Source organism: Scylla paramamosain, chromosome 42 (assembly GCF_035594125.1).
Source record: "Scylla paramamosain isolate STU-SP2022 chromosome 42, ASM3559412v1, whole genome shotgun sequence".
In the NCBI taxonomy this organism is placed as follows: domain Eukaryota; kingdom Metazoa; phylum Arthropoda; class Malacostraca; order Decapoda; family Portunidae; genus Scylla; species Scylla paramamosain.
In genome coordinates, this window is record NC_087192.1 from 343,789 (window position 1) to 357,500 (window position 13,712).

The window sequence follows — 13,712 nt, forward strand, 5'->3', positions numbered from 1 at the left end:
AGGAAAGTACCCAAAAGAATAGGGTGAGAGGGATTGGAATGTTACCTTTATAATCTTTCAACAGATCAAGCTGAGGGGAATGAATGAGCTGAGTGGACCAGTGAGTGTGTCAACCAACCAGCCTGCCACCACTACCATCGTGGACAAGATCTATGAGATAGCAAACCTTCTCCAAGTGCAGAGCTCCAGCAGCACCTCTCTCAAGTGAGTGCATGGTGGTGTGGGGCAGACACACAAGAAACTCAGAGTGACACCAACACATGGGTTTTGTTGTGATTTCCTGATGTGCAGACTTGTCTCTTTCCACTGATGATGTGATATTTAGGAAGAAGCAAGATGAGAAATAATAAACTAACTGGCTTTAAAAGAAGGAATTACATCTATTTTTATTTATTTAGTTATTACATTATTATTATTAGCTATATATTGATATGCTTGTACCTAGGTGTGTCGCATCTTGGTATCAAATCTGCACATTTTGACTGAATCCTTTACACCTCTTTCTCTTTAATGCCTTAATATCATATCTACACATTTCGACTACATTCTCTACACCTTCTCCTCCTCTTCCTCCAGGAGATGAGAGAGAGAGAGAGAGAGAGAGAGAGAGAGAGAGAGAGAGAGAGAGAGAGAGAGAGAGAGAGAGGAGGGGGTCCTCTACACCTTCCTTTTTACACTTCCTCCTCCTCCTCCTCCTCCTCCTCCTTTTAATTATACATATCAAACATTGTAATAGTTGAATTATCATACTGTGGTATATCCTTAGGTTCTTGCTAGTTATCATTATTATTATTATTATTATTATTATTATTGTTATTGTTATTATTTTTATTATTGTTCACTGTTTGTTTATTTCTGTGACTTGAATTTTAAACCTTTGACTTTTGTGTGATGTCTTGGTTACACTTCCATGTATCTCTGCAAGAAAAATTAGGCTATACCTGTGCCATTTTAATTTTGATGCTTACTGCCTTTTACTTATCATGGCCTAGTGATCCTCCTACCTTCCTTCTATATTTGCACTAAATTCAGCTAAGAAAGTTAAATTCTTTCACTTCTCCCATCTACATATATTCCAGTTATCTAGGTCTACTGTGATCATAATTATCACAGTGTCTTCCACCTGCCCTGTTTTGAGGCAGTTACCCTGCTGCCCTCTAGAACCCTGTCTTAGCCCTCCCCTTGGGAGAGCTCTTGGGAGCAGGCACTGGGTATAGATTGATAGATCAATGTGATCTTACACTACTGTTACTCTTCAGTACACACTGTTCAGGTTTGTGTATTAAATAACAGCACTCACGAACAGCAATTTATCAATTTTCTATTTATTTATTTTATGATGTCGGAACTCATTCAGTTATGTTAAGTAGAACATTAAATGATATGTAGACTTTTGCTGTTTGTCTCCTCTCTCATATGTGAAAGACTAATATGACTCATGCTTGTTTGTTTGTTTGTTTGTGTGTGTGCAGGTTTGGGGGACAGACGGCCTCAGGCAAGGCACTGGTACTGGTGTCAGTATTGCTGTCAGAGAGCGGCCAGGAGTCCTCAGTGACCGTCAACTGTGAGAAGCTGGTAATATCATCCATGTTGTTGAAAGAAATACAGTCAGCTGTGAAGAAGATATGATATGATAGATCAACAAACTGAGTCATATTCACCATTGCCCAGGGAGTTATATTAAAAGGTAATTTAAGTATCTCCATAATGTCTAAAGAACTTTAGTGATTGTTATGAAAAGTTTATGTAAAGTTTAAAATCATGTTAATATTCTTAGATGGTTCATATCCATACATATTGTCATATTTCTGTAGCATATCATAATCCTGATCTGAATCATTCCCAATATTCTTAGCTTGTTGGAGTTGCTTAGCATACTGACTTCTGTCGTCATTCCTCCACTAGAATCAGGCTTGTCTTGGCAAAGCACACACAGAGCACACACTTTGCTTCACTGATGAGTGGCATGGGTTGTAATGTAATTTACCACGTGATCAAATATTTAGTAGATTATTGTGCTTATACAAAGATAGAACCTTGATTACCACATAAATCAAATGAGTTTGTGTCTTAATACACAGCCTTAGCAGCCACCGCGGCAAAACACTTGATTCCTATTTTAGGTACTTCACCACTAGCCTGAGTGAAATACTTTGGTGCTTTCCTCATGCCTCAGTGCCACAACTGTGTGCAGCAAATTGTGCTCTGCAAACATTGCCACTCAGGTATTGATTAGATCTGTCTTTAATAAGTATGAAGCTTATTTTGTGCAATAAGCAAAATGCAGTATTGTGTTCACATAATTTAGGAATTCATTCCTTATAATTTAGGATGCAGTTGGTTCTCTGATTAAATGTGCATCATTACAGCATTGGTCAAAATATGTCTGAATGAAGGAGGGAAGCAAAGAAAGCATTGCTCATTAGATATCAGTATATTTTTATATGCAGTCATTGTTGCACAACAACTTATTGCATGGAAGCAAGAGATCACTTATTCATGTGCTGACATATCCTGCTGACACTCATGGGTCACATTTCAAAGAACCAAATCTGATATCTATCTTGCCTTAATCAGACAGGAGTGCATGTGAAGGTGCCTTTATGTCCGTCCCATCTCATGGTCGGGCTGAGTGTGGATAGTCATGGTGAGTGACATTTGGTGTGAAAATGGCTGGCTTTGGTTCTGGCTCATTGAGATGTCTCAGGCTGTCACCCCAACCAGTTACCAAGAAACAGTTGCTGCTGACATCATCACAGCACAAATCCCTGTATTATGAATTTGCCATAGTCACAGTCATCCCTGCATATTTCCAAGCAGTCTTCATCTGACTATTGTCTTGTACAACCCTATCACAGTGGCCCTACTAGATTAATTTATTAACATCTCTCACATTTAGTTGCATGTTAGATCACCAGAGGAAAATTTCATTCACCTTAAACTTTATCTACCAAATATAAAAATGATAAACTCATTAAGTACTGTGAGAATTGTGTATTAAAGGCAGCAAACATGATTTTCCCTTCTTTGATGTGGACTGAGGACATCATGAACTTGATGGGATTCATATTGTACTAATGAATCAAACCTTTTTGAGGAAAGTTGTTGTGGTAACTCAATGGGAAAGCACTAACATTGTAGTAACATTGAAAATTTTACATTGTATCACTGTTCAATTTACTGCATACCTTAGGTATTTCTGTAATATGTACATACTTCTTTATTGCTGTGCTTCCTGTGATGCTTAAAATACATCATGCTTATGAACATGTTTTCTTCATGAGCTAAAGTCTGTCTGTATACCAGGCTGACATCTCCCTAACAGAATAGTATATTTGTCAATGACCCATGGTCAAAAAGGATTTCTGCTCTAAATTAAATAGAAGTACTTTGAAATTATTTTGAGCCTGAGTTGGCAACATACATGAAGCTGCTTCCTGTCACTGTTTCCTTCCCCAGCACACACTGAGCCAGCATCACAGTTAGATTTTTTTCTAGTCCCAATTCTTGAGTTAATCATGGATCTACCAGTGGTGCTAGCCAATTTTTAATATTTTTTATACGTGCTGAAAAATCGTAAACAATGTCAAGATAGTGGGGAAACACATAAAAAGGGGTTTAGCAAAGTGGAACATTTTTAAAACCCACATCATAAGTTGCCTGGCGTGGGTGCATATAATGTGACGAATAGCAATGCCAATGGTGTTTGTGGTGCTAGCGATTTGTGGCTACCACCATTTATGAATGGTGTTAAGTCACTTCAGTAATGGTAAATCACCACAGTGCCAATGTACACATGATTGGTAGGCTACTCATAGTATGTAAGGGAATGAGGGTTTACATTCTTTTATTCAACTCACTGAATGATCAGAAGGCTATTGCAATTCGCATGTGATTGAGTGTGTGGTGGCACCTTTCCATTGTTTTTCATAAAGACAGTATTTATAAGCAGTACTGAATCACTTTAGAAGTGAAGAAGTTTGTCATATTCTTTGAAGCAATGCTTCAGGCACAACTCTAGGTCACACTCATTACTCTGAACTTGCAAGTCAGTGTGCTTCCGAGGGCATCTTGTCATGTGGCTACATTCACATACACAGGCTAGAGTAATGTTTGGAGTACACGCAATCTGTTTTTTAGTCGAGTTCAGTTAACAAATAAAGACTAAAATTTTTCAAGTTGTCAGCATAAATTAACAGTGTTTGCACTGAGCACAGGTATGTGAGATGCCAGAAATTTATGTTGTCACCAGGCGGGTTAATGATGGCTGGTTGTAATCACCACTAATGAGTGCCAGACACAGTCCAAAAATGCTTACTGAAATTGGTGTTGAAGGACAGCCAAATACTGAAAATAATAGTTATACCAGCACATAGGATCTGTCAACACTGTAGGGCTGATAGAGTTGCACATGTCAGCTGTAACTATCACTGTGACAAGTCAGGCAGACATGCTGGCCTGTAGCCACACAGCCAGGGAGTCAAGATACCATTCCTCTATTTTCACTCACGCCTGAACTACAGCACCTACAATTCTGGTAATAACACCATCGCAAAATAGAATGGTGAGCACCTATTGTGTTGTTTCTTTCGTAATTTTAGGCCAGGTATTAAAGAAAATATGACTGTAGAAAGAAGTCATATTTTTAAAAATGCCTTCCTTAGTGATTCTTGCCATTATGTCACATTTATTGATCATGTCAAATGCCCGTCACTTAAAAGGATTAGCCAAGATACAATGGAGGAGATGCCTGTTCTTGCTTCATCTCTTCTTAGTAACCCTTTACAACACATGTTGAATATGATGGTAACATGTGTTCTTACAGTAAACCCAGCTTTAGAGTTTGACCAGGTGATGTTCCCTGTTACAAGGATATTTGCCAAAAGTGCTCTTTTCTTGAATGCTGCCTTCTTGACTTGCTTGAACGTGTGCACAGCACCTCCGTGATGGTGCAGCAGCTAGAGTGCCTGGCTGCAAATTTGCGACCAATGTCATTAAAATATTCAGCAAAGTAACATTATTAAAAGTACCATTTCATGAACACAAAGGGGATCAATCACTACATCAGATATGATAATGTTGTAAGAAATTTTATTCATACAGTCAGAGGTCATATATGTTTGTTACTGAGACAGAGAAGCCAAACCCACGACAGTACCTAGTGTTTGAGCCCAAGACCAAGGGGGCACTACCTACAGAACAACAACACCAACAACCCGTGTGATTCTCAACCATTGGTAATAACATGCCAGAGAGAAAAAAATCACATACTACCAATTTTGCTTTTAGCCACATTCTGTGATGGTGACAAGTCTGGCTGTGGCCCTCCTGTAGCTGTTCATGATCTGATCCAACCCAGCAACACACCTCAAGGCTATTCCCACCACTCCCTGCCGTGCCTGCTGCTATCACTATCCACCTCCTCTTGCAAGATATTTGAAGGGATGTTTAAAACTAACTCTCATGCACATCATTGTAAAATAATTTGTAAAAAGGGAAATTTTTTCCAGAAAATATGTTTACTGAATGATGCTGACTCATAATAGAACAGTAATAAAATAGAATATGGCCAAAAACAATACTAGTTGCATGACAAATTAAGAATAATAAGGTTAAAGAAATTTTCATGCATTTTGTAAATACCTTTCAAAGTAAAGGTGGCACCATTGTATATGTAATCTACTGGTCTAAATCATGACCATACCTACTACATAATGAAGATAACTGGCTTATGACAAAAGAAAACATCTCACAAGTGGGGAAAGACTTTCTGCAGTTGCATTAAGTATTAAGGCAAGACAGACAAAGTCATCACTAAGTTGATCCCTAGTGCAGCACCCTTGTCAAAGGCCTCACATAACATTATTAGCACCAACTCTTATTCACAATAATTTTCAAACATTTTTTTTAGAACACTTCAGGTAGTTTTCACATCCATCATTCATTCTCCTCATACTTTGTCCAAGTAATGTCTTTGAACGGATACATTCTGTGATGCTTGCTGCTGAGTTCACATCTATGGCTGCTCAAAGGCAAAGTTTTCTTCTAATGGAGACATTTTACAAAAAGATTTTGTCACTCATTGATATGTCATCCTGAGCCTTAGACTAGAAAACTATTATTTTTCTCATGGCCCTTGCTCCTAAAGTGACAGATTATGTATCTAATTCTTACTAAACTTACTTTCATTCATCACTTAATTTTCACTTTTTTTAATGAAAAGAATAAAGCATCAAAGAACTGAATAAGCAGTTAAGTCACTCCACATCTACTGGAGTACTTGATGCATGTAATCAGCAGTGAGTGAACTTAAAGTGCTAACACACACACACACACACACACACATATACCTTCAGTATGCCTGTCACTTCTGGGGATAATGTCAGTTTTATCTCTGCAGACAATAAAACAAGCATGTGCTCTGAGTTCTACAACACACATCAGAGGCCAAGCAACAGTTGTTATAAGACTATTCAGCTTGATGATATACTTGACGATTCCTTCCAGTTCCTGTCTTCTCTTGTATAAACTCCCATGACCAAACTTTTCAATGGCAACATACACAACACATTCCCTACAGTCAACCATGGATTATATACTGCTATCCTAACAAGAATATTCATTAATAACTACAAGATCTACCAACACACTCCAAGTCCCATTACATTCATAAAGTCAATTAAATAAATAACATACTTGAAATACTCACTATCTAACTTACTCTACATAAAAAAGAAGGGGATTACAACAGAAACAGCATGGGAAGAAAGAAAACTAGAATGAAGATTACTGTAAAAGTAGAAAAGTGGGATGAGTAAAATACAGCAATAAGTGTGTGTGACCAACCCTTAGGAAGTGTCACAAGGCTCCGACTCTTGGCTGGAGTCCCGGCCGTGCTTCTGCTGCTGTCCTTGCTCCATGGGCTGGTCAGCTTGCTCCATGGGCTGCTGTGCCTCATCCATGGGTTGGGGTGGGTTGTGAGTTCCTGCCCCCTGTAGTGCCCCACGCATCATAAGGGAGCCCAGCATGAGGGTCACCGTGCCAGACACCTCCCCGTCCTCATCCAGCGTCCACATGGTGTCCCGAAGCTCCGGGTAAACCTGGATGAACTTCAGCAGCACTGCACATGCCACCAGGAAGAGAACCTTTCAGTGTGTGCTTGCTGGCTTTTATAGACACACACACACACACACACACACACACACACACAAAACTGCATGAATTACTCTTGTTGTCATCAATAAGAACAGCTGTTATAGACAGCCACACAACACACACCTCTGGAAATATTTCAAAGTCACTGCAGCACAGCTAACTGGTATCACTTCTTGAATGAAAACTTTCATGTCAAACATCACATGCAGGCATTGAGTGGCAATGCTTATGATAACATTTTTTTCCTGATCAAAGCATTTAATGAGTTCTAATTAAATGGGTTATAATCAAATACCTTATGAGTATACTTATACTATTCAACATTGATTTTAGGGACCAGTTGGTTACTATTTTTGTTTCAGAATGCTGGGTTTCAAAGTCAACCTATCATTAAAAAAAATCATGAGTCAGATCTATTATTTCCTCGTTATTTATTTTAGGTTCAAAAGTGAAACCATTTTATTTATAGAGAAAAGAGCCATGATGTTAAATAATTCCTCTACAGTGACAGATGAAAGGATTTAGAAACAAATCAAGGAGCCTGTGTATCTGCCATGTTACAACTTGTAAAGTACCAAGATCTGTAAGAATTACAACTTTGATGAACTTAATACTTGTGAATTCCAAACATGCACACCACATCACCCCAGTGCAGTAGATTTCAACCTTTACTTCTCATGACACACCAAGCCAGGCACTAAAATGGGCAAGGCACACCATCAATATTTAAAAGTGGAACTAATAAATGCTAATAAACCTTCAAACACCTGGAGTAAGGGTTGCCAGTTCTTACATAGTGTAGTATGCCACCATAAATGGGGCATAATATAAATTCAATCAATTAAATGCACTTTCATTAAGCCTTGACACATGACTGTCATGCTCATAGATGTCACATTAGCATGTGCATATTCAAAGGAGGATCAACCTTACATTCCCTGTTCCCACAGCACACATGCAATTGCTTCACAGCACACTGGTTGAAAATCTGTGCCCTAATGTGTATGCCTTTCACTTCAGTACCACAGTCAGTCCCAATGTTTGCAGTGTGACCATTAAGCCTAAGGCTTCTCACAATCTCTTGTCCTTGAAGTCCTGTGCATTTTTGTTTACCTTTACACATGCTGAGAGAGACAGGGTGGGAGAGGCCCAGGTGGTCCCCCGGGGGCAGTTCAGATGTCAGTGTGTGCAGCAGGGCCAGCGAGTAACCCTGGCGGCGTGCAAAGGGGCGCACGTACATAGTGTCCAGGGTGTCACAGGCATACACGTCCTCGCCGCCCCATATACTGGTGCCTGGCATGGAGGGAGGGAGGGTGGCCATTACAAGACAGCACAGAGACACTCTTCATACACCTGTTACTCATCTGTTTCAATGTTCTGTACACTTACGGTGTTATTCCTTGTTTTTCCTCTCACAAAATACTACTACTACAGCTATCTTTCTCTCTCTCTCTCTGTTACTCTTAGTCTTTCACCATAACAGTCTACAGTGCATAGCTAACCATTGTTTTTAGTCACTGCATTCTCTCTTTCAGATGAATATAATAAAAGATAATATATTACAAAAAAGTTTTAATACTGCTTTCTCTTTCTTGTCACCTGTTTTGCTTACTTAACAGACCATATTGACAAGTGAAAGTTCATGAGATGCGGGCACAGAAGATGCAAAGAAACTATGTCTGGCATGCTTGGCATAAACCATGGTGAGTTTGACAGAGTAATAAATCAAACTGAGCCACAAAAGTCTGAGTAAACAAATATTTTGACTTGAAGTAATGAATTCCAGAAAATAAGTGCATCAATCAACCAATGCTACACATAAATAAATGAAAGAAATATTTCTGATACAAAACATACATTTCCTTTTATATATAAATTTTGGTGGACACAATCTACTTTTCTCCAAATATTTATCTGATTTACAAAAGAACATTCAAAACAAAGTTTAAAAAGCATGCACATGAGCCACTGTCAAGAAGCAAGAGAGAGACAGACAGAAAAAAGGAAAGACAGATTAAGATTGATAAGTGGACACCAAGAAAAACCACCAAGAAAAAGTCAAACAAACACTGAGGGAAGACAAGCATCTAAGCACTGACCCTTACGCTTGAGGGAGCACATCCCAGCCGGGCGGTTCATGTGCCACAGCAGGTAGGTCGGGTCACTCAGAGGACAGCAGCCATATGGGACCTCAGACTCATCCTCCCGTGCTGTGTAGTCCAGCTGCGTCAACAGCAACACCAGCAGGCGCTCCCCCAGGCATGGCGTCTGTGAGGCAAGGGAGACAGAGGGCTGAGGGAATGGATGATGAAAGGATGATAGGGATTGTTGAGGATCAAGTTGATCAATTTCTTTCTACCAGGGACTGATGGGGTTAAAAGTGTGAATGATGTGTGTGGTGCTTTGTCTGGGCCACCCTGTGTGGGATTGCCAGACTAACATATAGACAGACCTTGAGAGATTCAAAACAAGACTCCTTAAAGTACTGCTCAGTAATGACATCAACTCACCCTGACCCAGCCAGACTTTGAGCAGGTAATGTTGAGAATTCGCTCCATGGGATGCCAGTCACCCTGCAACCAAATGTACTTATCTGCAGGTGAAGGAAAACACATGAAAGATGAGTGAAAGGGAGAATATGCAAGTAGTCCACACAAACTTCTGCTCCAAGACTCACATTCCTATTCCATCCACCTTAATAGTGAAAGTTAATAAGGATCTTTATTCAATCCATACAAATGATAACTGTGGAAGACTCTTGCTCTAATCTTTTCTTTTTCCATCTTACTACACATTAGAGAAGTGAATTGAATTTTTCTATATGTGACAATTAAGTCACACTGCTTCAGTATGGGTGTAGACAAGCATTTAAAGGAGTGTGACATGTATAGCATCACATTTTGATATCAATGCACTTTTTAGTAAGCATTATATATATATATATATATATATATATATATATATATATATATATATATATATATATATATATATATATATATATATATATATATATATATATATATTGTGTGATGTAGTTTCATTCATGTAGTAATGATGTGTAAGTCACAATCTATAGATAAGTATATCATGCTTATAAGCAAAAGTGGGCATTATCACAATAACTTATCGTGATAATGATATCAGGTTATCAGTTATCCAATAATTATTCATCAGTATCACCGATACTTTTGATTCTAAACTAGCGATAATCAATAATTTTAATTTTTTTTGGAACATGAGAATGTTGAAGTTTTAAACTTTCAAAATCAAATGTAGTTATTTTACATAAAACAGTATTTTTCATTAGTGAAGAGACAGGGTAAACATTGAATTTGAAGTTTCTTCTCAAGTAAAGGTAAAAATAAAGATTTGGATTTGTTAATTTTTAAAATTTAAAATATCAATATCGTTATCACTAGTATCAGAATTTTGGATTTATCAAGTCATCAGTTATTGTGCAATAAATTTATTGCCAGTTATCAATTATTAGTTATCAATACAGTTATCATTCCTGATTTATTGGTTATCGTAATAATTTTTTTTCGTTATCGTGCCCAGCTATGCATATAAGGCTTTCAAAGCCTTATATGCATAGCTATATAGTATATATAGCTATATAGTATATATGCATATACTCCTCACCTTACCATGAAACATGGTAAGGTGAGGAGTATTTGAATGAAGAGTTACAAGATTAAATGTATTCTTTGGAGCCAACAGCTACCTATTTTCTCATTTGGTAAGGTTTGGTGTTAAAAAAAAAAAGAAAAAAAGTGTTTATCAACTGGCAATATATAATATAAAGAATCTTGGGGAGCTTTTTTGTGTGGCAAGTTTTGGTAAACGAGAAGGGTGACTGTTGGCTGCACAACACGTCTCTTTCAATCAAAGCACATGAAGGTGTGAATGTCAACAATTTATGCTTCATAAAATTAAATTACCTTTAATAATGAGCACATCAAAGAATTTGGACATTAATATAACAATCAAGTTAATAAAAACAATCAATTGGGAAATTTGGGAATTACATAAGTAATGCAGAAACACAATCGGGGCAAGAAAGCTGAAAGAAACCGTGCACAGAAAAGTGAATGGTTCAAGAAACAGTGCATGAAGATGGCAGAGGTCACAGAAGCAATGTGTCAGAATGTATGAACTAAAACACACTGGTGACATCAAAGAAACAGTGCATGAAGATGGCAAAGGTCACAGAAGCAATGTGTCAGAATGTATGAACTAAAACACACTGGTGACATCAAAGAAAGCTCAACAAAACAATCCATTATAAAGTTATAGAAATTGTTTTTTTTAGTTACGTTTTTCACGTAAGGTTCTCTACTCTGATTTTATGGGTCATATGAACATCCCATTACAAAAAAATTCAAGGAAGGTATTAAAAACATATAATACTTTTAGGGGCTTCATGCAGGTGGAGCAAATCTGTCCAACAACAAAAATAAACAAGCATGATTGGAGAACAAAGGCAAGTGCTCAGTAACTCCTAAAAGTCGCAACTATAAGAAACAGCTGTTCATATGCCAGGAAAAAAAAAGGTCACTGCACAACACTGCCAGGCCTAACATTTGCTGAGCAGGTGTTAAATATATAGTCATAATATCAAAATACAGTAATGAATTTCTGCTGCTACAACGTGAAACAAACGTAAGAAAAGATGCATGACAGTATTCAAAGTGAAAACAAAAAAACGTATTACAATAAAAAATATATTAGATACAAGCTGTGTCATATATAAGCACAAACATAGTAGTCCCAAAATATGATAAAAGTCAATTAGGTTGATAAGTGATGTCCATGATCAAAAATATTCTGAAAGATGACATGAATACAACTGAGTTAATAGTGAATAATAAAAGCATATTCTGATACGAGAAAAGGCAATAAAGTTAATAAAAATTAACATATAAATATGATAAAAGAATATTCAAAAGATGAAAAATATGAAGAAGCCGATAAAATGACAAAAAAGTTAAGCTTTCAATGACTGACCTTCATGGCTGTCAGTGTAGACCAGGATGCCTTTCTCCTCTTCATGTGAGGCATCCTCGTTCTCGGCACTCAGCTCCGGAAAGAGGCACTCGCCCGGCACTGCCACTGCCAGATCCTCCTCAGTAATCTCCTCTGGGGTTTGCCTGAAGCACAACAGTGTGAGGACAGTGAGTGTCAGTAAGATTATGCTGAGCTGTATTGCATCTGAGGATATGGGAGTATTCTCTTCGAACCTCGCCTTCAACACAAAGAAAATGGCTGGAGCTATAATAAATAGTGCCTTGTATTTTCAGACATTTTAATATTCAACACCATCTTCACTGATCTATAAAGAAAAAGAAAATGTAAAAGCAATATGAAGTTGAATCAAATTTTTATACAGCATCATATAACTTTTACTATTATTTTTTTAGGTAACTGGGAGTCAGACTCATAAAAAGAGATGTTATTATTATTACTATGATAATCACTTTTAGGGAGGATAGATTAGACAAGGAAGGTGCACATGCACACATGCATGCATGCACACAGATGTTCCCTAACACAAAATCAAGAATGTCTTACAAAGGCCCTTGAGGCTGTGTCACAATTATACATTCACAACCATTCTCCAGTGAGTCCCATCATGCGCAACCACTGTTCCTCGCCTCACAGACATCCCTCTTGCACCTGATGGTCTCTTCACACAGTCCATCCCCACTTGAAGGTTTTCCCCATTCCCTACAGCTCTCACATTTGACTATCCTTCTTAGCTTACATCCCTCACATATTATTATTGGGTTATATGTTATATGTTATACAAACAATAATGAATACTACATAGAAAAAAAAAAAAAAAACCTTCCCTATTAAATATTAATCTTCAATATCAAGGAATGTGTGTATCCAAGCCAGTCAGGGCAATACTCACTGAGGTCCTGCATGGCTGTGCGTCTCCAGCCAGATGGCAATGTTGGTAATGCTTTCATACACAGCCGCATCAGAGGGCACTGTTAGTGTGTCGGAGCTCATCCTCACTTATCTGAAAGAGAAACAAAGGATTAAATTAAAGAAATAATTTGCAAAGGATACTCATATGTGTCACTTGGGATGTTTGCCAGCCAGTCATGACAACCTGGATGACTGTACAAGCTTGTAGAGCTGACGCGGCTTCCATGTTTCTCCTTTATGCTTTGTTTGGTCTTAATATCTCAAATAAGATGATTGTGTGAAACAAAAATATACACAAGAAACTTTGTGCTCCTTACTAAGTGATCCATCCTGAAATCTAAAGTAACATGAAAGTTAACCAGGGGAGAATCACACTCATGGACACCTATTGCTTTGATGGATAAATCTCATATGTCCAACACCTTTTCCCTATTTTGGAAAAAAGTACACGCACACACACACACACACACACACACACACATATCTCATTTTACATATAGAGCCAAATACATGAAAAAGAAAAAATGTCAGTGAAGATACCTTTAACATGACATCTGCTCAGGATTCATATCTGAAACTAGGTGAGAGAAAGGGTGGCCGTGTATGAGTGTTGAGAG

The 13,712-nt window shown here is 37.9% G+C and overlaps 2 protein-coding genes across 10 annotated transcripts in view; one reads left to right on the forward strand and one right to left on the reverse strand.

Moving 5' to 3' along the window:
• LOC135093245 (AP-3 complex subunit beta-2-like) overlaps window positions 1-3,267 on the forward strand; it is a 29,854-nt gene extending 26,587 nt beyond the window's left edge. For all 4 annotated transcript variants that reach the window (XM_063992281.1, XM_063992282.1, XM_063992283.1 and 1 more), the window contains 2 exons: window positions 65-204; window positions 1,473-3,267. In XM_063992281.1, coding sequence (XP_063848351.1) covers window positions 65-204; window positions 1,473-1,629 — 297 coding nt within the window. In that variant the 3' untranslated portion in view covers window positions 1,630-3,267. The remainder of the gene's footprint in view (window positions 1-64; window positions 205-1,472) is intronic.
• A 1,804-nt stretch (window positions 3,268-5,071) lies between these two features.
• The window catches only part of LOC135093247 (uncharacterized), a 10,388-nt gene continuing 1,747 nt past the window's right edge, over window positions 5,072-13,712 (reverse strand). For 3 of the 6 annotated variants that reach the window (XM_063992298.1, XM_063992302.1, XM_063992300.1), the window contains exons 2-7: window positions 13,076-13,186; window positions 12,166-12,308; window positions 9,666-9,748; window positions 9,255-9,423; window positions 8,269-8,448; window positions 5,072-7,120 (exon numbers count right to left, since the gene is read on the reverse strand). In XM_063992298.1, the coding sequence (XP_063848368.1) occupies window positions 6,849-7,120; window positions 8,269-8,448; window positions 9,255-9,423; window positions 9,666-9,748; window positions 12,166-12,308; window positions 13,076-13,176 (948 nt within the window). In that variant the 5' untranslated portion in view covers window positions 13,177-13,186 and the 3' untranslated portion in view covers window positions 5,072-6,848. Of the gene's footprint in view, window positions 7,121-8,268; window positions 8,449-9,254; window positions 9,424-9,665; window positions 9,749-12,165; window positions 12,309-13,075; window positions 13,187-13,635 lie in introns of all 6 variants that reach the window. The other 3 variants (XM_063992304.1, XM_063992299.1, XM_063992303.1) reach the window with 3 other exon arrangements.